The sequence below is a fragment of the Lagenorhynchus albirostris genome, chromosome 10 (genome assembly GCF_949774975.1).
Source record: "Lagenorhynchus albirostris chromosome 10, mLagAlb1.1, whole genome shotgun sequence".
Classification (NCBI taxonomy): Eukaryota; Metazoa; Chordata; class Mammalia; order Artiodactyla; family Delphinidae; genus Lagenorhynchus; species Lagenorhynchus albirostris.
In genome coordinates this window covers 82,859,854-82,883,433 of record NC_083104.1, presented here as the reverse complement: position 1 = coordinate 82,883,433, position 23,580 = coordinate 82,859,854, and the positions used below count along the sequence as shown (strand labels likewise).

Here is a 23,580-nt window from a genome sequence, read left to right as displayed (position 1 = left end):
AAGACCCGGCGCAGCCAAATAAATAAATTTTAAAAAATTATTTTTAAAGGCAAGAGCAATATTTCCATTTATTCTTTCTCTAATTTGATTTTTATACAGTGAGTCTGAACTTTTTAACCATTCTGAGTGATCTGTATGGCCCTTAATTCCTCCATGAACTCCATATGGTATTATTGCTATTTCTTTTTCACATTAAAAAACTGAGATTGAAACAAGATAAGAAATTGGCACAAGGTCGAATAATTAGCAAAAGTTAGAACTGGAATAAAACCTAGGTCTGGGTAACTTGAAAACCTATGCTTTTTGTACATTATGACCTTATATTTTCCACTATTCTCATCTTTGGTTACCAAGTCACTTTACTTTCAGTGAAGAGCTTTAGGTGTATGACAGTTGCTTATATTATCAGTTTTTTGTCATTAACTATTGCCATTTTTCTACTTAAACAATGATTTTTACTGCTTAGGAGGGAACTTCCAAAGGTGTTTTTAAAACATAGCTCCAGCTAGAGGGTACCTTTTAAGCTGTTGAAGATCAAAATGAATACAGACTCCAAGGAGGTTATATCCCTGGATGTTGAAGCTCGTGATGTTTGGGAAGAACTGACAGTGAAAGCAGAGGCAGAAAGTCACCTCCAAATGCAGGAATCCGGACTGAAACGCAATAACCCACTGGCAAGGGAGATCTTCCGAAGGCGCTTTCGACAGCTCTGCTACCAGGAGACCCCTGGACCAAGGGAGGCTCTCACCCAACTCCGGGATCTTTGCTACCAGTGGTTGAGGCCGCATGTGAGCACGAAGGAGCAGATTCTGGACCTGCTGGTGCTGGAGCAGTTCCTGTGTATCCTGCCCAAGGAGGTGCAGGGCTGGGTGCAGGAGCACTGTCCAGAGAGTGGGGAAGAGGCAGTGATTCTGCTGGAGGATCTGGAGAGAGAGCTCGATGAACCACAACATGAGGTAGGAAGGGAGATTCGCCAGGGAAAGAGTATATGTAGGTCACCAAGGACCTTTGTGTCCTCTGCTTTGTATCCTCTTGACTTTGCTGATTAAATGAGACTCAGCTTTCTGCTTCTCTCTGGGAAATGTTTCTTTAGACAGTTAATTTCTTCAGAAGTCACATCTTGTCTCTTTATTTCTAGATGGTAGCCTACAGACACCGACGAGAAGTCCTCTCTAAAGAGACAGTGTCTCTAGGAGAGCAGATGTCACTGGGCCTTCAGTCCCAGCCTAAGGAGCCCCAGCTCACATGTGACCCTGCTCAGGAGCCCCACCGTATCGGAAAGACAGGTGAGAGACAGGATTTATCTGGTGTTGAACATATCCCACCTGGTCAAGTACAAACCAACAAAAAACCAGAGCTGGGAAACCAGGGGGTCAGAAGACGCTTTACCAGCAATGTTCAGTGCTTCCGAGTGCCTAGTGTGCTTGTCTTTGTCCCAATCCTCTGCATGCAGTCTTCCCCTGGGTACTATCCTGGAAGCTGTCTTGTCTGCTGGCACATGGTACATTAGGAAGACTTTTAGGAATCACTGTGGAGCACAGCTTTAGAGAATGGGCTTCAAGGTTTGACAGACAGGTTCATATCATGGCTTTGCCCCTTGGAAGCTGCTTGTACCTGGGCAGGTTACTTAACCGATTGATCAAGGTTTCTTCATCTACAAAATGGGGTTAATAATAGTATTGTCTTAGTCTGCTCAGGCTGCTGTAACAGAATATCACAGACTGGGTGGCTTAAACAACAGAAGTTTTTTTCTCATAGTTCTGGAGGCTAGAAATTGAAGATCAGAGTTGGTTTCTGGTGAGACCTGTCTTCCTGGATTGTAGAGAGCGGCCTTCTTGCTGTGTCCTCACATGGGCATTCCTCTCTGCATGTGCCTGTGGAGAGAGGGAGAGAGAGACAGAGAGTCAGAGAGCGCTCTGGTAGTTCTTCCTCTTCTTCTAAGAACATCAGTCCTATTGGATTGTGGCCCCACCTTTAATTACCTTAATTATCTCCCTAAAGACCTTATCTCCAAAAACAGGGCTTCAGGGCTTCCCTGGTGGTGCAGTGGTTAAGAATCCACCTGCCAGTGCAGGAGACACAGGTTCGAGCCCTGGTCTGGGAAGATCCCACATGCCGCGGAGCAACTAAGCCCGTGTGCCACAACTACTGAGCCTGCACTCTAGAGCCCGCGAGCCACAACTACTGAGCCCACGCTCCTAGAGCCCGTGCTCCGCAACAAGAGAAGCCACCACAATGAGAAGCCCGCGCACCGTAACGAAGAGTAGCCCCCGTTTGCCGCAACTAGAGAAACCCGGGTGCAGCATCGAACACCCAATGCAGCCAAAATTAAACAAATAAATAAACAAAAACAGGGCTTCAACATATGAATTTGCAGTGGGGATAACACAGTTCAGTCTATAACAAAAATGTACCTCAGAAGGTTGTTGTGAGCGTTGAATACAAACAATTTGTGAAAAACACTTGGCACGCATTGTGCTTAATATATAGTAACTGTTCTTATCAGAAACTACCAGTGCCACCCTTGTCAATTTGGGTTTACATTTGCAGTCAGAAGATATGAGATATGCTTAGTAGGTGGCAAACTGGATGAGAAAATCCAGTGGAATAGACTTTGCCATTTCCTTGTATGCAATCTCCTTAGTGGTGTCAGTACTGGGCACCAGTGGGTATAGTAGTGGGCACTTGGGGCTGAGTCAGCTGCCTTCCCATTCTAGCTCTCCCTGCAGAATTTGGCTCCAAATTCTGTCTAATTTCCCACACATAACATCACAGCCTCTTTCTGACTTCTTGTTACCCTACTGGTAACCCATCTACAGCAGAGGTTTCCTGTTTTCATTTTCACATTACCTCCATATGTATCCAAGTCACAGCTTTTCTTGCTGCTCTGCCTCCTGCTTCTATTCATTTCATTTATCCTACCAATCTTACAGTTATCTTGGATTTTGGAACACATCTCTTGATTTAAATTAAAATTATATTTGATGAGTAAATTCTGTGCACACTGCAGACCTTCCTCTGACTCCCATGACTTCATCTTATTAAAATTCTTTCTGGTTTCATTTTCCCCCTTTTTGAGCATCTTTCCAGTCAGTTTCTTTGCTACTTTCTTCCTCCTCTCCCCATGAACTTGGATTTTTCATTTTCCATTTATTTTCTCCTTTCTTCTACTTTCCAAACTGCACCTAGAACCCTGCTGAGAACCCTTCCTCCAGGGTACATCTGAGTAAGTCTGTTCCCCCATCCATCCATCTAGTCATTCATTCATTCAACAAATATTTATTAAGCATCTACAGTGGCTACAGGAGAGTATCCAGAGAGCATCTACAGATCAGAGAATTCTCCCTATAGGACTATCAATGCAGGTGTGTGTTATACATTTAGGACAAGTTTATTTTGTAAAGCAACATAGTATTTGGGATTAAAAGGACCAAATCGAAGTTCCAGCTGTTTGGTTTTTTAGCCAAGCAACATTTAAAGTTACTTTATATTACCGAGTTTGAATTTTGTTTAGAATTCTTAGTGATAGTAAAAAAAAATACAAATAATGCATAAGTTTACATAGTAAAAAGTAAAAGTTCTCCTCTAAGTCCAACTCCCCAGGAGTAACCACTCTTGTCAAATTGCTGTACATTTTCCAGACTTTTTTCTAAATATAGAGTCTGTCTAGCTATATGTCTGTCTGCCTTTTTATTTTTTTCCTAGTTCTTTTTTTATTTCCTAGTTCTTTAAAGAAGTGGGATAATAGCATCAGGGGGGTTGTGGTGAATTAGTTTGATAATGTATGTGAAAGTGCTTTGTAAGTCATGGAAGGCTGTATAAATGGTAATTATTAAAAGGTGAGAAATGTCTTCATTTTTATATTCTACCCAGTTCCTTTGTGCATTTCAGATATAAATGTGAAGTTTGGGCAGCAGCACTGATCTCACTTGTGGCCCATTTCTTCTCTGCAGGCACATTTCTGTTTTGCAAACCTGTTGTCATCTCCCAGCTAAAAGGAGGAGAAGAACCATGGTCTCACCCCACAGGAGTCCTAAGAGGTACCTATCCAGGTGTGTGAGGGACAGTGCAGTTAGATGTGGGAGAAAAAGCCAGATGTTGGTTAAAGGAGGGGGTTGGGGGCAATTTTCCTTGGGCTTTTCTGGGTTGCAAGGTGGGAATCACACCTGGGGAACCCTAAGAATTCCACAGCAGCTGCTCTCTAGCGTTTAGACAGTTTGGGTCTGTTTGTCTCCATTCTCACCTTCAACTCTTCCAAGCAGAGAGGGTCTAATTGGGTTGGTTGGACACTGTCCAACATGAACCAGTCCTACAGGCAGCCTTTGCCTCAGTGCTGGTCCCTGGGCCAGTCAATTGAGGCCATAGTAGTAGCACTGTTCAGTCCTTTCTCTTTTATTCATTCAGGAAATATTTATTGATCAGCCACTATGTGCCAAGCTTGCTTCTCAGGGAATAAACCAGAAAGATCCTGTTTCCGTGGAGATGAGATTGTAGCAAGGGGGAGACAATAAGCATATAAATAAGGAGATGATATGTTAGGAGGTGGTGTTATGGAATGAAGCACAAATAGAACTGCCTAAGGGGGTTATGACTGCTATGGATGGGGCACACAGATTGTAGTTTTAAATAGAAGAATTAGGGTGAGAATTGAGCAAAAACTTGAAGGAAGTGAGAGAGTGAGGGTTGCTGTTATCTGAGGTCCGAGCTTTCCAGAAAGAGAGAAGCGCTAGAGCAAAGGCTTTGTGCTGGGGATGCACCTGGGATGGTTATGGATTAGAAACATGAAGTACTGCCTGAAGCACCTAGAATAGGAGAAGCTCAGCGCTTGTTCCATAAATGACTGACTGAATGAATGTATACATAAGGTCAGTTTCCTTGGAAAGGGTCACTTGAAGGCTCCCTGCCTCACAGAGGGGAGGGAGTTCTCAGGGAAGACTCCAAAGAAGCCACTCTGATCCTGACCCTTCTCCTCCCGTGAAGAAGTATAAAAAAAATTCTCTCCAGGCCCCATCCATGTTGGGGTGGATCAAGCTGCATTTCTCCAAAGAGGGCAAACCTCCCTCATTACCTAGAAGAAGGTGTTAACACACTGGCCCTTCTGCTTCTAACCTCCTCCCTACTCTGTGACGTAGAGTGACATCAGAATAGAAGCACCTTGCATTTCTGTGCACATAGTGACCCTCCTGTCACTAGGCTCAGGGACCAGTGACATTTACCTGGTCTTTTTTGTTTCAGATGGAATGACCAAGACTGAGAACAGAGAGTTGGTGCTAAGGAAAGACTGTCCTAAGAGAGTGGAACCACATGGGAAAATGTCTTACGGACAGACCTGGGAGATATCACAGCAGGATCCGCGACACAGAGAAGTTGGTGACTGCAAGGGTAGGGTAGAGAGGCACTGGGGAAACCCCTTAGGAGCCGGACCACACAGATGTGAAGAATGTGGGAAGAGCTTTGCTCAGAGCTCAGGTCTTGTTCGACATCAAAGAGTTCACACTGGAGAAAGACCCTACGAATGTAATGAGTGTGGGAAAACCTTCAGTCGGAGTTCGGGTCTTTTTAATCACCGAGGAATCCACAATATTCAGAAACGGTACCACTGTAAGGAGTGTGGGAAGGCCTTCAGTCAGAGTGCCGGTCTCATCCAGCATCAGAGAATCCACAAGGGAGAAAAGCCCTATCAGTGCAGCCAATGCAACAAGAGCTACGGTCGGCGTTCATTTCTCATCGAGCATCAGAGAAGCCACACAGGGGAGCGACCTCACCATTGCAACAAATGTGGGAAAAGCTTTAATCGCCACTGCAACCTCATCCGCCATCAGAAGATCCACATGGTGGCAGAGCTGGTCTAATCCAAGCTGTGTGCAAGTTTTCCAGATCACTGGCCAAGTCGTGCGGGGTAGGTTGAGACTAGAAAACGCCTTTCTTCCTGTCTCCACTAAGTGTATTTTGGTCTGGGGACATTCAAAGAGGGAGGTTTGGGTTTTTGAAGCTGCTACTTTCCCTTTGGTTCCTTTGCACTTTCCTGTTCTTACTACCCCCATCTCTCTTATTTATCTTTTTGAGATGGCTGCTAAACTTTTCTAATAATGTAATAAATGGCACTGCTATAGCCAACATGCCAGAAAGATCTGTATCTGTGTTTAACCCCTAAAGATCCCGTAGAGCTCTGCTGATGTTTTACAGTAAATGGGTCTTTGGTGTTCCCCGTGACCAGTACCTGCATAGTAAATACCTTTTGTGCCTACTGCTTCCCTCTGACACCTGCGTGATGCTCCCCTGGGATAGTGACCAGCACTGGCTGGGTTCCACTTACTTAACCACAGTTGGTCCTCACAACAACCACACAGGGAAATGAGTTTTATCATTATCCTGTTTTACAGATGAGGAATTGAAGATTCACAAAACCCAAGCCTCAGCACCAAGGCTTAAACCCTGGACTTTTATTTTTAGTAACTTTAAATTATGGAATAATTTTAGACTTATAACAAAGTTGCAAAGATAGAGTGCTTATATACCGTTCACCCAGCTTCCTCTAGTGTTAACATCTCACATCGGGTCTTCTTAGTTAAACCCTTGGCTTTTGACTCCAAATTCCAATCTGTTTACAGTGTCATGCTTCATACTGGTATTCTCAGATTCCCTCATTTGAGCTTAGTCACCTGAAATTCCCTTAGTGCTTTCCCGTCACATCTTCAGCGTTACAAAAAGTCATCGGTATTCTGAGTACAAGACATCGGAGCATTGGGTCATCATCCATAAGATGCTTTAAAAACTACCATATTAAATCTCCTGAGTTTTTCCCTTCTGTCGCTTTGCTTAGGTCTGGAGTTGTCTGCTGATGTTCTGATCTAATCTCATGTCCATTGTTTTTTTCACACTTAGGATCCTGGTGAATGCTCTCATTCAGTGTTCTACATACCTTCCCATATAACTGTATTTTCTTTGGAACTGCTATCCCTTTATCAGTCCTGACCTTTCCATCTGAAACAATAATCCAGTGAAAAGAAGGGACCTGTTGTAAGGGAGAAAATCTTCCAAATGAAATGCAAGAGTAGGAAGTTTGTGTATATCTGAAAAGTATATGAAGAGGGAATAATATGAGAAGGGCATGAGAAAGATGAAATCTGTGGTGCCAGGGGCCAGAAAGACAGAGAACATGTACGTGGGTTGAAGAAAGGAAGGAAAAGTTCAGACAGTGGACATCAGTCGGTAAAAGGACTGACGATGGGCATAGGAACTTATCCAGAATGGTACAGAATGGTTATGGATGCGTCAAGATTTGACTGTGCAGGGCAAATATGCAACAAACTGTCAACATGGTAACTAGGGTGGATGGGGGATTATATGGCCCTTTCACATTCTGTGTTACTTATCTTTGAACTGTGAATGTGATGATCCTACAGAGGTGGTATGGACCCCGCTTCCCAGTTACTAGAGATGATGCCATGCACACACACAAGAATGTATGAAAAATTTATTACTCTCATCATGGAACTCTCTGGAGATAGCAGGGCAGCACCCAAGCTGGTCCAGAACTGGCTTGAGTAGCATAAAGAGAGTGAGAGTTAGTGGCCCTGGTTTTTATTGTGATTAGGGGATGGGTCCAGGAAATAGTTCTCATTGCACAAATAGATAAGGGCTTGCATAGCTTGAACTTCCTTCAGGTGCCAAGTGAGGAGGCACTGGGATTTCTTATAAACTTGCCCAGATGTGGGGCAGAAGGGAAGGGGAAGATAGAGGTTGAAAGCTGTCAGTGATCAAACATCAAAAATGGAGTCAAGATTTTTTAAAAATTACAGTTTAAAGAGAATCAGTTCAGGAGATGCTTTTATTTACCATGTGATTCTGGTCTCTCTGTCCTTATAAACTAAGGAGTAATTACAAATTTAGCATTCAATCAATTTTTTAAAAAATGTGTGTAACCAGAAAAAACATGTGTTAAAAAACCAAAAATTCATACTTGTCCATTTGACTTCCTGAAACTCTTACTTCTGCAGAGTGGCTCACCTCCCTGTGAAGTCAGCTGAGGCTTTCTAGAAAAGGTGAGCCCCCAGAGGCAGCCTTTCCCCTCACCAGCCTCTTAAAGGGGATGTGGCTTATGGGACCAGAGGTGAAATTTCAGGGGTTCCTGATCTGTTTGGAGACATAACTCCTTCTTTCCTTCTCGAGAGGATCAGCTGGGACCTATGAGTAATTAAGAACATTTAGATTCAAAAGGGCATTACTATGGTAGTGATTAATTTTAATACACTGAGGACCCATAATGTCCATCATATTTTCAAAAGGGTTGGAGAACTAAATGAAGTCAAGAACCACTGCTCGAGGGGTGGTGGAATGACAAGAAATAGGTGTGGTGGAGCCTATTCAGAAAGAGCCCTGACTCACCCACTTTTGTTTTGTATCATACACACACACACACACACACACACACACACAGAGTCCCACATCAACCTTTTCATCTGCTCTCCTGGTTCACCAAGTTCTCTCTCCAGATCCTCCAGCACAGTCACTACCTCCTCTTCACATTCTGGATGACATCCTCACACTCGGACCAGTTGCTGGTCATCCTACCCTTGAATATTTAACAAGATGATACCCAATGCATCAGAGGCCAATGCTTTGGGGGCACTTTCAAGGTATAGAACTAATTGTTGAACAGAAAGGTATTACTATCAGATGAGCTAGATGAAGGCTGTAACCAGGAGATTCTCTGAAGCTCATATAGCAAGAAGTTAACTCAGAACAACCCACAATTTGGGAAATCCTAGATGTCTTCTACATTCTGTTCACCCTTAGGAAACTTTCTTTGACTCGTAGAGAAAATGCAGGTATCTGAGGCAGGGTTTCCAGGTTTGCCCAATCCCCTTGGGAGCAAGGTAGAGAAATGGAGAGAGAAGGAATATACTAGACTTCTCTTTGAGATCACATCAAAGGCTGGCTTTCATCACAACTCATGCTATAGCCTTTCACAGTGGCAGTACCTAACCAAGTGCTTGATGTCATTTGCCACTTTCCAACTTCCTCCACTTCTGTTATTTATTTTCCTGAATCTGTTTCCTTAGGTCTGACTGAAATTCCAGTCTTATTCATGGGACTGTGGACTACCCAAGCCAGGAGAGTCACCACTGTTACCTGTACAACAGCTGATGAATAATGTAGGTGAGGGGTACTGTTCATGAGAAACAATATAGGTGGGTAGAAATCTTACTGGATAACTGAAGCTCTGGGTAACAAAGCTTCTAGTGCTAATTTTGCTAGTAATTAGATGGGGAACTTGAGCAGTCCCTAAATTTCTCTGTGTTTCAGCAGAGAAGTGAATCTTTTAGTTTCAAGGGGGTCTTTAAAAGTGACCATGGGGAGGAGTTAATAAACTGAAATATTTTTAAGGAGTCTACAAATTAGCCATAATACCTTTAATTTTGTCTGGCAGCAGGTGACTGTTCCTCAAGAGGTAAAAGCAGTGCAAGAGTTAAAATGTGTCTAGAGTGAGTGCTGGCCTCCTATACCAATATATGTATATATCTTGAGGGAATTTGAATTATTAAAAAATCATTATGCATGCAAAGCTTTATCACTATAATACTGAAAGGGAATATATGTCTAAGGAAAATTCATAAGTAATGCTCCAAATCATGAGATAGGTGTGTATGCATAACCAGAGTCTTTGACCCAAGAACAAATACGTGCAAAAGGACATCAACAAAGACTGTTGGACATATTTTCTCAGATTTTAGGGGTCTGGGATTTCATTTTACTCTAGTAACAAGCTAATTAACTTAGCCTGTGATTGTTTCATGGAATCTGGCAAAAATACGAGTTCCTGGGCCAGAAACAAAGGATTTTATATGATTCTAAGGAGGCCCAATGCCTTTCACATTTTGCCTTCAGAATTTCATTGTGTTTCTCCAATGCATCGATGCCCGCCCACCTCCCCACCCCCCAAATACCCATACTATTTAAAAGTCCTTGTAATTGTTATTCTTCTCCAATTCTCAAAACCCTTAGGCGTGACAGTCCTCCTTGGGCCTTTTGTGCTCCTACATGTCTTGTTGCATGGGTCCAGGATATAAGGCCCTGATCTTTTTTTTACTTTTTTTCTTTTTTTCCCACCCCATTTCTTATAGATAGCAAGCCTAACACTTGTTATTCATAGATAGCAAGCAGCATGAGATCATCGTATTTACATCAGTTGCCCTTGCCCCCAAGTCCCAAGGAGGTGACATGATGGGCTCAGGTGGATGCTCTACACACATCATGCCTATGCTGCATCCAGGGAAGCCTGAATTTAGGAAATCCTCAGCTTTTATAACAAGCAGTAAGTAAGCCTGGTAATTGACCACTGGGATGTGTTATCTCATCTTTCAAGATTACCAGCTACATAAACAATCTTGAGGAATAGACTGGTAAAAAAATGACCAGGGTCTTGTCCTAATTCTGTTTTATTCTTTTATTCCTTTTTTTAAAACATTGTGCTCGTGACGTCCTATTAAAATTTATGTATTTATTCTTCTCATAGTTTATTTTTTTGTTAATCCCCACTGGAATATAAACTCCATGAGGGCAGAAATCTTTGTTGTTTTTTTGTTACTGTTGTATCCTGAATATCTAAAACAGTGTCTGGCTCAGAAAAGTGACTCAATTAACATTATTGTTCATGTACAAGACTCCTACAGGTTAAATAATTTAAAGCTGTTAAGTCCATGTGTATATCATTTTCAACTTTACTATACAGTATATACTGACATAGTTTTTTTTTTTTTTTTTTGGCCGTGCCATGTGGGATCTTAGTTTCCTGATCAGGGATCTAACCCATGCCCCCGGCATTGGGAGCACAGAGTCTTAACCACTGGACCACCAGGGAAGTCCCTGACATTGCTTTTTTTTTTTTTTTTTTTTTTTTTGGCTGTACGCGGGCCTCTCAATGTTGTGGCCTCTCCCGTTGTGGAGCACAGGCTCCGGACGCGCAGGCTCAGCGACCATGGCTCATGGGCCCAGCCACTCCGCGGCATATGGGATCTTCCCGGACTGGGTCACAAACCCGTGTCCCCTGCATCGGCAGGTGGACTTTCAACCACTGCGCCACCAGGGAAGCCCCTGACATTGCTTTTTAAGATGAGCATACCGGCTTACACACCCATCAGCTGTGTACAAGAGTTCAAAAATTTTCACATTCTTACTAGCAAATATTATTGAAGCTCTGCAAAATTTTGCTGAGGTATGGGTATGAAATGGCTTAAAATTTATCTTCTCTTAGTAAATGATGAGGTTAAGGATCTTTGCTTATGTTTGTTGGTCATTCCAGATTCCACATCTATGAATTGCCTGTGTATGGTTCTTGTCAATTATTCTGTTTGATTGTTGGCTTTTTTCTTGTTTATTTGTTAGTGCTCTCTGTATAGTCTGTATATTGATCCTTGTTGATCATATGGCTTGCAAATATCTTCTGTCAGTCTTCTGTTTGTAGTTTCTACTTGTTTCCAGTATCTTTTGATGTAGTTTTAAATTTTAATGATGTCAAATTTACGAAATTTTTCCTTCACATTTTGTGCAGTTTGTGTATTTTAAAAGAAATCTTGCTTTATTCAAGAGCATAAAAAAATGCTTCTAATTTTTTTCTAAAAGTGTGAAAGTTTTCCTTTTTGACTTTTAAGTCTTTAAACAACTGGAAGTAATTTTTTATTTGTCAACCAAATTTTTTTTTCCATTTATATCAAAACATTGCAGTGCTATTTATCAAATACTGTATATACACGTATACACCTACATGCCTACATCTATATTTATTTCTATAAGTAACTGTAGATATTGGGAATTGAGTTCACGCTGATACCTTCAATTCCAATCCAACACCACAGGATACATTTCGGCCTTTCTCTTTTTCATGTTTGTAACTCCTTTTCTGACATGAGGAATCTGGCTCCCAATATCTTGTGTATTTACTTAATTGATTAATCCTTCCTGTGTGTAATCAATTTCCCCATGTCGTCTTGCTCCTCTCATGGGCTCAGACCTCAGATCTTACGTTGGTGAAACTTGAATGGGGTCTGTGGAGTAGGTAGTTGTAATATATCAGTACCAATTTTCCTGCTGTAGCTTCCTTCCTTCACCCCTCTGAACACTCTTCTCACTCACTGGGGCTCCGAACTCACTCTGGGCTGGGATGCCACCTCCTCTCCCACTTCCTTTGGCCCTGCCTTTTGGATGGAATTATTCTGGAAGGAAGGTAGGATTTTGTTTAATTTAAAAGAAAATTACTATGGAAAATTTCAAACATATAAGTGTAAAGAGAATATTACAATGAACCCCCCTCTGCCTCTCACGTAACTTCAACAACTCTCATCTTTGCACCATTTTCTTTTTTCCTCTGTTTCTTTCTGAGTATTTCAAAGCAAATCTAGACCTTATATCAGTTCACCCACAAGTACAAATTTCAGTATGAATTTCTAACAAATGAGGACTTTTTTCTTAACATGAACATAGTATCATTATGGCAACTAACTTGGTAGTGATTCCTTAATGCCATTGTGATATAGTTTTCCCAGTTGTCTCAAATATGCCATTTTACAGTTGTTTTGGTCTGATTAGGGCCCAAATAAGGTTTACCGTTGCATTTGGTTGGTATATCTATTCAGTCTCTTTTAATATATGACAGCTCCCCTTTCTCCCCTGCCCTTTTGAAAGATGCCATTTATTTGTTGAAGAACCTGAATCTTCTGTTCTATAGAATATAGAATGTCCCACATTCTGGATTTGGTTGATTACTTCTTTTAAGTATCATTTAACTCATTAATTCTCAAACTCAGCTGCATACTGGAATCACCTAGGAAATATTTAAAGTCATTCATGCCTGAGTCCCACCCTCTGACATTCTGATTTAATTGATTTCAGTTTCAGCCAAGGTATCAGGATGTTTTAAAAGCTCCCCAGTGATCCTAATGTGCTGAGGTGTTTGAAAACTGCTTAACTTGCTTCTGTATCTCACCTATACAAAGGCATTAGGATCTAGAAACTAGATTCAGGTTCACTTATTTTGCCAATGCTTCATGGCAGTGCCCTGTACCTAGTGTGGCAGCTCATCAAGAGAAGAATATTTTCTAGTAGTTTTCCTTTGTAACAGCCTTGACATCTCTCTTTTTCTTAAGTTTTATCTCTTTGTTATCCCTTGAACTGCAGAGGGAACAAAAACTAGGGAATAAAAACTCAGGAAGGGGGCTTCCCTTGTGGCGCAGTGGTTGAGAGTCTGCTTGCTGATGCAGGGGACACTGGTTTGAGCCCTGGTCTGGGAGGATCCCACATGCCGTGGAGCAACTGGGCCCGTGAGCCACAACTACTGAGCCTGTGCATCTGGAGCCTGTGCTCCTCAACAAGAGGCCGCGACAGTGAGAGGCCCACACACCGCGATGAAGAGTGGCCCCCGCTCGCTGCAACTGGAGAAAGACCTCGCACAGAAATGAAGACCCAACACAGCCAAAAATAAATAAATAAATAAATTTATAAAAACAAACAAACAAAATAACTCAGGAAGGTATCAGCATGGTATTCTTCCATTTAATGAACTTCTACCAAACTTGTATTCCATTGGGTAGAAAGGGGACTTACTGACATCTTGGTCCACCAAAATAACTTTGCAGTCATTTCTGGCTTAAAATCTAATCCTGCCTGGTTCAAAGGAATCTCGGGGCTTCCATTTTAGGGTAGGCCTAATTTATTATAGGCCAGGCATTGTTCTAAGCACTTTACACAAAAACTCACCTTAATGCTCACAACATCCCTTTCATCAATGCAATAATCAATAAACAATCTATAATAATAATAGAAAAGAGTTTCATTTGAGCCAAACTGAGGACTGTAACCCAAGAGACATGGATTCAAGAAGCACTTGAATTGTGTTCTGTCAGACTACAAAATGGGGGGCGGGGGCTTAGGTAGGCAAAAAACAATTTGTACACAAATTGTCAAGAATTAGGATTGGAGGGGACTTCCCTGGTGGTCCAGTGTTTAAGAATCTGCCTTCCAATGCAGGGGACATGGGTACAATCCCTGGTCGGGGAACTAAGATCCCACATGCCACAGGGCATCTAAGCCCACGTGCTCCAAAACCCACGTGCCACAACTAGAGAGCCTGCATGCTGCAAGTACTGAGCCTGCACATGCACCACAACGAAAGATCCCACATGCCACAACTAAGACCTGACACAGCCAAATAAATAAATTAGGATTGAAGCTGGCAAGAAGTAAGGGTGCTTGCTAAGCAAGGGTTGGTTGGGGCCCAAAATGGGTTACATAGTTACAAGGGGAGACCTTGAGCCCTTAAGGTTGCAGCTGGCAGCTACTAGCAGATATTGTTTTGAGAACAGCTGGTAGTGTCCTTGAGTTTGATACAGTTTAGAAAATTCAGGTTCTCAGTGACGCAGGAACATTTCTGAAACCACATGCACAATGGTTACCCGGTTCCATTTTGGATGCCCGAACCACAGTTTCATATCTTGTCAGAACAAAGAACAAATATCAAACATGACAGGGGTGATTCCTTCAAGGTTTCAAAAGAGACAGATTAGCACATACACAGCGAGTCAGCATGACCTTGGTGTCTGGGAAGGGACCCTTATCTTCGAAGGAGTAATAGCATTGGCATCATGGGCAGGGTCGGGGGGGGCATTTATCTCTGTCTTCAAAGTGGAGATTGTGAACAATATGGTAAATGCATTCTTTTTTAATGGTTAGAACAGATGTACACCATATAAGTCAGAATGACTTCCCCATACCTCAACAGGCAAAAATTTCCTCCATCACTATCTACTGTTACTATCCCCATTTATAGATTGGGAAAGTCAGGCACAGAGAGGATAAGTAATTTACCAAGGTCACCCAGCTAGTACGTGGTACAGCCAAGATTACATACCGGTAACTTGGCTTGAGAGTCGGCGGATCTAACCACTATTCCAGACCATAAATGAGGGCTGGAAAGAAACAAGAAAAATGAAAGCCCAAGATAGTATGGTCCCTGATGCCAGGGACTAGAGAGTTTCTGATAGTGGGAAGCCTGGAAATCCTGGTTGCCTGAGAGGAAGCCATGGAAAATAGAAAGTGGTAACTGTTGTGTGTGGAGGGGAAGAGGGACAGAATCTCTAGTTACTTTTGCAGGAGCAATCTCAATGGCTTTGTTGGCAGTTTGCCGCCTACAGTGTGTTAAGGTGAGGACTAGAGTCAGAGATAGGAGGGCTTTCCTTCAAGTAGTTTAGCCTTGAAAGGGAGGGAAGAATGGCAGCTGGAGTGGAGCAAGAGCCAGGGGCAGCCACTGCTTCTCCAAGCAAGTGCCTGGTGATGTGGTCTTCGATGTTTCTGAGAGAAAGGGCATGTCCTCCTGCCTGGTGCTCTGAGGAAGCTCTGCTTTATACTGAATTTTAGTGTCAATCTTATGCCAGCTCTGTAGTCAAGCTTTACATCAGAGCATGGGGGGGGGCACAACAGCATCCTCACAGGACTGAAAGATCTAGTCTTATTTCTTATGATACAGAGCCTGTCATCCTTTTTTTTTCCTTCCCCTAACTGCTTCGCTTGAGTGGAGGTAAGGGCGTGGTTGCTAACGGGTTAACTCGGGGACAACCACCGAGAGGTGCTTCCTAGAGAGCCCGGGAAGTGGCATTGATTCCCACCGAGGCTTCCTGTGCCCCATCCTCAATTTTTCTCCAGCATCTGGAATCTGTTCATTCCACCAAGACATCCTTTGGGGTTACTTATTGTGGGATTCGGGGTGGGGTGCAGAGGAGGACGCTGCAAAGGCACGGACTACAGGGGGCAATCTGTGAAGTTGCGCCCCAGGGGTGTCCTGGGCCCCTGGACACGCGGAAGGGGACCACTGCAGTTTTACAGTATAATTGTGATTTCCCACCTTTCAAGAATTTTCCGAAGAAATACAGCTCCCAGCTAGACTGAGGCCCAAGTACTGCCTTGGTCCAGGATGGCTAGAGAATCGAAGGAAAGCGCAGCCTTGGACGCCCAGTCTGCAGAGGACCGGACCGGGATCCTGACCGTGAAGGTGGAGAAGGAGGAAGCCTCCGCCTTGGCTGCTGAGGCGGGCGCCCCAGGCAGCCCAGCTCCGGGCTCCGAGCACTCCCGCCAGCGCTTCCGAGGCTTCCGCTACCCGGAGGCTGAGGGGCCCCGCGAGGCTCTGAGCCGGCTCCGGGAGCTCTGCCGACTGTGGCTGCGGCCAGAGGTGCACACTAAGGAGCAGATCCTGGAAGTGCTGGTGCTGGAGCAGTTCCTGACCATCCTGCCGGGGGACCTGCAGAGCTGGGTGCGGAAGCAGCATCCGGAGAGCGGGGAGGAGGTGGTGGTGCTCTTGGAGTATTTGGAGAAGCAGTTGGATGAGCCGATGCCGCAGGTAGAGAGAACAGGTTTAGCCTCTGAAAGCTGTGGTCTGTTTCTTCCTGAAATCTCCAGATCAGAGTGAGGGGATTTTCTTTAAGATCCAGAAGTTCTCAGTCTCTTTTTGTACCTGAACCTCTTTGCCAGTAAGGTGAAGTCCCTGGACTCCTTCACATAATAGTATTTTTTAAATACATAAGGGAAAATATAAAGGATTAAAAAGAACTCAATTATATTGAAATACAGTTAGCAAAGCATTAAATGTATTATAAAGTTATATATGTGCTTTTTAAAATTAATGCACTAAATATTAACATCTAGAGACAGGCCTAATAACTAGTATAATTTCAAAGTGGCGTTGAATGACTTTGACATTTACCTGGTTGTAATGTGGTATGAGAACATCTGCAGTTTCAGTTGGTGACAGATTCCTGTGTACTGCTTATAACACCTTGGTTTGTTGCTTCCATTCATAATTGAAGGAAATGCTAAATTTTGCTTAGAAGCTAGTAAAAATAAAGTTATTTTTCCTATTCACATTCATGGAATACGTGGGAGGGAGTCGGTGGACCACAAGTTAGAAACCCCAGGGCTCATTTTTACTTGCACCTTCCTGAATGTTGTATGAGTCTATTTTGCCTTTGCAGTATTCTGTGTCCTTGTGTGTTCCTTTCAGCATGTACATAACCAGACCAAAGACTTCTAACCCGTGACCCAGAGACCAAGGTTCTTGAGTTGGCATTTGTGCCCCTTAGCCCTGTAATAGAGAAAAATCATCTCAAGTCTCAGCTTCAGGCTCTTCATTCTTTACAGAAGATATGGGAAATTCTAAGCTGCACATGAGCTAATTATTATGAAAGTGACTCGAAAATTAATTAATGACAAATGTCTGGAAGGAAACCTTCATTTAATGAGGACATACCATGTACCAGGCCCTGTGTTAGGTGATTTCGCACACTGCAATCTTATTTGCTGGTCTCCAAAACCCTATAAGCTAGAAATTATTATTTTCATTTTTTAGATAAGAAAACATATTAGTATTCTCTGAGAACTTAGCCCCAATTCCCAAAGAGTTTTCATAAAAGCACAAATATATATAATGAGGGAGTACAGAGTAATGCTTAAGAGCGTGGGCGCTAGATTCATTCTGCCTGAGCTCCCATCCTAACATTTCTGCTTTTACCTGGGTGACCTTGGGCAAGTTGCTTAAACATTGTGCCTCAGTTTCCCCATTACAAAAATACAGATAATAAAAGTACCTAGCTCATAAGGTTGTTGTGCTCTACATCAAGTGACTTAATATTCATGAAGCTCTTAGAAATAGTGCCTGGGAAATAGAAAGTACTAGCACATAGAGAGTGTGATAGAAGTGTCTGATGAATAAATAAATGAATGACTTTTAGGTCCCAGGTGGTGACCAGGGGCAAGAACTGTTCTGTTGCAAGATGGCAGTGTTGACACCAGCTCAGAGGTCACGAAATACCCAGTTCCAGCCAAGAAAGGCTCCACTCAAGCATGAATCTCTGGGATCCCACTCCTTACCAGACAGAAGTGAGTATTATCTTCTGGGCAATATGAATTCTGCAGACTCCAACCAATTTTATTTAAGGATCACCTACAAGATCTATTGATGGGTGTCTTATATGCCCCTTGCAGATCTACTTTACTTTGAGACTGAGACTAATAGGGAAATTTCAAACAATAGTGGAAAGCTTTCCTAACCAAACCTAGACATGGTAAATAAGACTTTATTAAAATTGGTGTTTGGAAAGAGTTGATTTTTGTAGCAACACAGTGATCTCCATTCATTCAACATATATTTCTGGAGGCTCCCTACGTGGTAGCCAGTGTTGTAGGTACCAGGGATAGCATTGTCAGTAGGACAGATTTCTTCCTCCAATGGAACTTACATTCTAGTAAGGAGAATAGCAAATAAATTAATATGATTTCAGATATTGGTGAGTGCTATGAGGAATATAAGGCAGAATATGTAAAGTCAGTCAGAATATTCCAGAATTGTAGGATTTCTACAAACCAAAGAGTATAAATCTTCTAAACCTGTCACTTAGAACAGGGTGAAAATCACTCAGTAGGAAACTTTTATGTTCCCTAGTGTTCCCCACATACTGTGAACATCTGGGCAGATTTCCAAGACAAACAACACTGGGATACACCAGCCAACAGGAAATCTTTATTTCTGAACAGAGGTCCTAGCCTAACCTAACTTGTTTACTGCCTCCAGCAAAGTTCACCTTTCATAGGAAAACCTAAAGTTCCCCTTTACTTCTCTCAAATCTGAGCAAGTTCTATATAGGCAGACTCCCATTTCCTCCTTTCTGGGCCCAGCCTTATCTGACGCCTCTTAGTCTTTCAGAACTAAAGAATAAAGCACCCAGGGCTTCCCTGGTGGCACAGTGGTTAAGAATCTACCTGCTGATGCAGGGGACACGGGTTCGAGTCCTGCTCCGGGAAGATCCCACATGCTGTGGAGCAACTGAGTCTGTGCGCCACAACTACTGAGCCTGCGCTCTAGAGCCCAGAAGCCACAACTACTGAGCCTGCGTGCCACAACTACTGAAGCCCATGTGCCTAGAGCCCATGCTCTACAACAAGAGAAACCACCACAATGAGAAGCCTGTGCACCGCAACGAAGAGTAGCCCCCGCTCGCCACAGCTAGAGAAAGCCTGCTCACAGCAACGAAGACCCAATGCAGCCAAAAAAAAAAAAAAGAAAAGAATAAAGCACCCAAAGAGCTACTAAAGAAATTTTAACAACAATGAAAATCCTTGGGACTTCCCTGGTGGTCCAGTGCTTAAGACTCCGTGCTTCCACTGCAGGTTGCGCGGGTTCAGTCCCTGGTCAGGGAAGTTCCTCATGCCGCATGGTGCGGCCAAAAAAAGAAACCACAGAAATCCTCTTATTCCCTCTCTCAGCAAAATTCAAGATTAAAGACTCTTCAGATGGAGTGCTTTGTTTTGTTTTTATGTTGCTACCACTTCTTACCAAGGATCCAGCCCATTGTTTTGTGCATCTGTGGAGTACATCACATCTCTTCAGGCCATAGGATTTGAGCTGGCAGGGATCAGGAATTTTGGAAAGACACACTGTATAAACTTCTTTATGGGAATTTATGCAGTTTTTGAACTTGGACTTCACGGCTCACGGAGGCTGAATGCCAGGGAGGTTGAATGTCAGGGTCAATCTCATCCAGAGCTTCTTTCCTTCTTAGTTCTCCAGGTTCCTAGGCTTGCCTCTGGAGGGCGCTGCAGAGGAGATGAAGTGGTAGCCGCCAGGCTTGCCCCAGAGTCCCAGGTGAGGTGGAACCCCTGTCCCTCCCCCAGCACCCAGCACCCTTCACTGCTGATGGGCTTCCCATCAGATCCCTTTCTCTCCATGCCTCCTCCACCCTCATCCTGGATCTACATGGAGTTTGAGTATTCTCATTTATCCCAAGGTTGCTAATCATCATCTGTCATTATTTTGGTATTCACTTAAGAAGATTTTCCTGTTTCACTCCTAGCTTGGAGACTGTGCTTCCCTGCTCTTCCTAGCCATCTGTTTGGTCAGCTCCTTCATCAAGGAGATTTTCTCTTCAGCAAGGGAAATTTAGCAAATACAAACTGAAGATTTTGTTGTGATGGTGATGTAGTTTTGTTTTTTTAAGTATCATAAACTGTGCTGCTAGTGAGGGATATAGAGTCATGCCCGCTGCCCTCTAGGAACTTAAACTTGAAGGAACAGATAAGGCATGTGCTTTTAGTCTAAGATTTAATATTACAATTTGAATAGTCTTTACTTAACCTGGATTTTAATTTCTTACCCAGTCTTTCCTGTCCTGCTTGAAGATCTCAGTATTTGAAGCTCCGTTGAACCTATTTTCCCTGGTTTTTCCTCACCTCAGACCTAGATTTCACTGTATTTTAAAATCATTAATACAAATAAGCCCCCATCCCCACTTTGCCAAAGCACACCACAAATATTTTGAAAAGTTTGGATATGGTTCCACTCCTTTCACTGCACTGGCCCTTGTTTTTCCAAACCTTTCATCTTCTGGACTGTTTAGATGTTTATGTGAAAGTACTGATAATGTGTGTATTTCTTTCCTTTAATGGTTATTTTTTTGACAGAGATGTTATTAGAGATAGGGTTAAGTAGGCATAAGTATGCCATACTTGCTTTTTTGTAAAGAGCTCCTGTAAAGGGGATGCTCCTTCATTGCATGTACCCAGCTTTGGGAGTGATTTTGGGCAAGAGGAATTACATGGCATTACTCACTGTTTCAGGGGCTGCTGAAAATGGAAGATGTGGCCCTGACCCTCACTCCTGGATGGACACAGCTGGATTCATCTCAGGTGAACTTCTACAGAGATGAAAGGCAGGAGAACTGTGGCAGCCTGATCTCCTTGGGTAAGACTAATGGGCACTGATTTCTTATAAGATTTCCTGGCTTCCTTTGTGTATTAGAATCTACTAGGCTGTTAGAAACTGTTTGAATTATGTTTGGAATTAGAACCACCATTTCTGAATCCCAACTACTAACCAGCTGTGTGACTAGTTTATTAACCCTTCTGAGCCTTGCTTTTTTATCTGTCCTGCCAGTGTCCTGGTCAGTTCAGTTTAAGTGGGATGAAGGAGGTACAGGTCCAGCTCATAGTAGATGCTCAGTAAATGCTGATTTCTTCCCCTTCCCTTCCTGTTGCTAGCCCTGATAGTGCAGGAGAGCTGAGGGATCTCTTCAGGAAGTGGGCCATGGGACCATTGAGTGAGAGCTAGAAGTGAGCCAGAGATTGAATGCAGAGCCTGGCCTTAGAGATGAGCGTGCATTGCAGAGGCACACAAGATTGCCTGGCTTGTCTGAGTTCACATAGCTCACTGGCAGCACAGTGGGGGCTCCAGCTCAGATCTACCAGCACTGATGCCAGTTTTATTTGGCAGACCCTGCCTCTGCCTGGGGTGCAGCCAGAGATGATTGCACCTTCCAGTGGTCAGTGAGTTCTGAGTTCCTACTTTCCCTGTTTCTCATAGAACATTTTAGAAATCCTTTCACTTGCCTTGTTTACTGTCATTCTGCTCAGCCCTTTTAGTATCTAATCCTAAGCACATGGCCCTGCCTTACTTTCTTAGAACTTAGAGCATCTACATTTATCCCCAGCACAGTCTTCAGGCCTCACCACCTTCCCTCCAATCTCTCCATTCCCAGATTGTACCCTTCTTCCAATGGCCCCATTCTCATTCTCACGTCTCCCTCCCCAGCACCCCTGTTCTCCCCCTTTATTCCCATCTTTATTCTAATACTTAAATCTTCATCCATGGCATGTATACACCTCTATAATTCTTGCCTCCCTGGGACTCATCACGAAGCTCTCCCCTGTGGCAGGGCGTAATTGACAGTTGCTGGTCATTTGTTGTTCAGGTGGTGCAGTGCAGACGAAGATCAGGGACCTGCCTCCAGATGAGGACCATCCAGGACAAGAGTCTGGGCAGATGCCATGCCACCTGGGTGAAGCCATTGGCCAGATTCCTGCACGTGCAGAAGCTGGTGATCAGGAGGGCAGGTTACAAAGAAAGCAGAAAAGTGCTGCAGGGAATAGGCGGCATTATTGCCATGAATGTGGGAAGACTTTTGCTCAGAGTTCAGGCCTGACTAAGCACAGGAGAATCCACACTGGGGAGAAACCCTATGAATGTGAGGAGTGTGGCAAGACCTTCATCGGGAGCTCTGCCCTCGTCATTCATCAGAGAGTCCACACTGGGGAGAAACCATATGAGTGTGAGGAATGTGGCAAAGTCTTCAGTCACAGTTCAAACCTTATCAAACACCAGAGAACTCACACCGGGGAGAAGCCCTACGAGTGTGATGACTGCGGGAAAACCTTTAGCCAGAGCTGCAGCCTCCTTGAACATCGCAAGATCCACACTGGGGAGAAGCCATACCAGTGCAATGTGTGCGGCAAAGCCTTTAGGCGCAATTCACATCTCCTGAGACATCAGAGGATCCACGGCGATAAAAACGTTCAGAATCCTGACCGTGGAGAGACCTGGGAGAGTCAGGGGAGGATGGAAAGCCAGTGGGAAAATGTTGAGGCTCTCGTGTCTTATAAATGTAATGAGTGTGAGAGAAGTTTCACTAGGAATAGAAGCCTTATTGAGCACCAAAAAATCCACACTGGTGAGAAACCCTATCAGTGTGATACATGCGGAAAAGGCTTCACCCGAACTTCATACCTTATTCAACATCAGAGAAGCCACGCTGGGAAAAAAATTCTGTCTCCATGACCCATGTCTTATATGCCAGAGTTGGTGCTCACTCCTCGTTGAACTGAAGCCACCCTGGAGCCCTTGCTGACTAGAAAATTGTGAGCTGGGCTTTATTTACTCCCACACATCATCACCTGATGATTTGTTAGAAAATAGAGACTGGCTGAGGTGAATTATCTTCTACATCTTAGAAGGTGATTGAAAACAAAAAACAACTTGTTTGCTAGGAGGCTATGGGAGAGTTGTCTGGAAGAGGTCAGACCTGAAATGATTCTCACCTTTTAGACTTAAATGGGCTTCTAGACTGGCTAATTAATCACCCTCGGCCAGCACTTTATGACGTCTCCTGGGTGGATGGCTCTTATTTGGGGGGCTGCTGCTCTGACTGTCCATTTTGCTTATAATGAATTCCTCACCAGTTGGTTGGATCAATGATGTCTTATACCCCCATTGTGCCTTGCATACAGGTGCTATAAACATTTATTAAATATACCAGTGAAACGACCTTCATAGCTCTGAAAATCTAATGTTGTCTAGATTTCTGAGGACTATCTAAGGCCATTTGTGTTCGTCTAATTCTCTGAGGTTCTAGATTCTGGGTCTAGAATATTTATCTAGATTCGGATTCTAGTATATTTATTGTCAAATATGTAAGATTGTCAGAGTTGGGGTGGAGGAATCCATATTTCTTCACCAGCATAGTAGTTATAGTAAGAATGCCTTAAACAGCTTCTTTATCATTAAGACATTGTGAGACTGCTCCATCTGTACAATTCCAGTCTATAGTCAACATTAACTACATTAGTTCATATTAATTTTGCTACTCTTTAGGGGGAAACCTTTCACATTCAGGTAAATAAAAATCAATTTATCAAGTCAGATCAAAACTATTATGAATCTTGACGAAAATCCTATGATGCGAGAATTCCCTGGCTGTCCAGTGGTTAGGA

At 43.3% G+C, this 23,580-nt stretch overlaps 2 protein-coding genes across 2 annotated transcripts; both read left to right on the top strand.

The window, feature by feature from the left end:
• Positions 1–452: 452 nt before the first annotated feature.
• ZSCAN9 (zinc finger and SCAN domain containing 9) lies at positions 453–9,158 on the top strand. Its single transcript, XM_060163939.1, has 5 exons — positions 453–956; positions 1,139–1,464; positions 3,892–4,040; positions 5,236–5,899; positions 9,066–9,158. The coding sequence occupies exons 1-4, from the start codon at positions 540–542 to the stop codon at positions 5,850–5,852; spliced, it is 1,509 nt and encodes a 502-aa protein (XP_060019922.1). The 5' UTR covers positions 453–539; the 3' UTR covers positions 5,853–5,899; positions 9,066–9,158.
• Positions 9,159–15,730: 6,572 nt separating this feature from the next.
• ZKSCAN4 (zinc finger with KRAB and SCAN domains 4) lies at positions 15,731–23,150 on the top strand. The gene is made up of 5 exons (XM_060163541.1): positions 15,731–16,387; positions 17,775–17,922; positions 19,602–19,684; positions 20,656–20,779; positions 21,786–23,150. The coding sequence occupies exons 1-5, from the start codon at positions 15,965–15,967 to the stop codon at positions 22,646–22,648; spliced, it is 1,641 nt and encodes a 546-aa protein (XP_060019524.1). The 5' UTR covers positions 15,731–15,964; the 3' UTR covers positions 22,649–23,150.
• The last annotated feature ends 430 nt before the right edge of the window (positions 23,151–23,580 follow it).

Coding starts and splice junctions, on each gene's coding strand:
- ZSCAN9 (XM_060163939.1), top strand. CDS start 540: ATGAATACAGACTCCAAGGAGGTTATATCCCTGGATGTTGAAGCTCGT. Junction 957..1,138: donor TCGATGAACCACAACATGAG/GTAGGAAGGGAG, acceptor CTTTATTTCTAG/ATGGTAGCCTACAGACACCG. Junction 1,465..3,891: donor TGCATGCAGTCTTCCCCTGG/GTACTATCCTGG, acceptor TGTGCATTTCAG/ATATAAATGTGAAGTTTGGG.
- ZKSCAN4 (XM_060163541.1), top strand. CDS start 15,965: ATGGCTAGAGAATCGAAGGAAAGCGCAGCCTTGGACGCCCAGTCTGCA. Junction 19,685..20,655: donor GGCTTGCCCCAGAGTCCCAG/GTGAGGTGGAAC, acceptor TCACTGTTTCAG/GGGCTGCTGAAAATGGAAGA. Junction 20,780..21,785: donor TGGCAGCCTGATCTCCTTGG/GTAAGACTAATG, acceptor TTTGTTGTTCAG/GTGGTGCAGTGCAGACGAAG.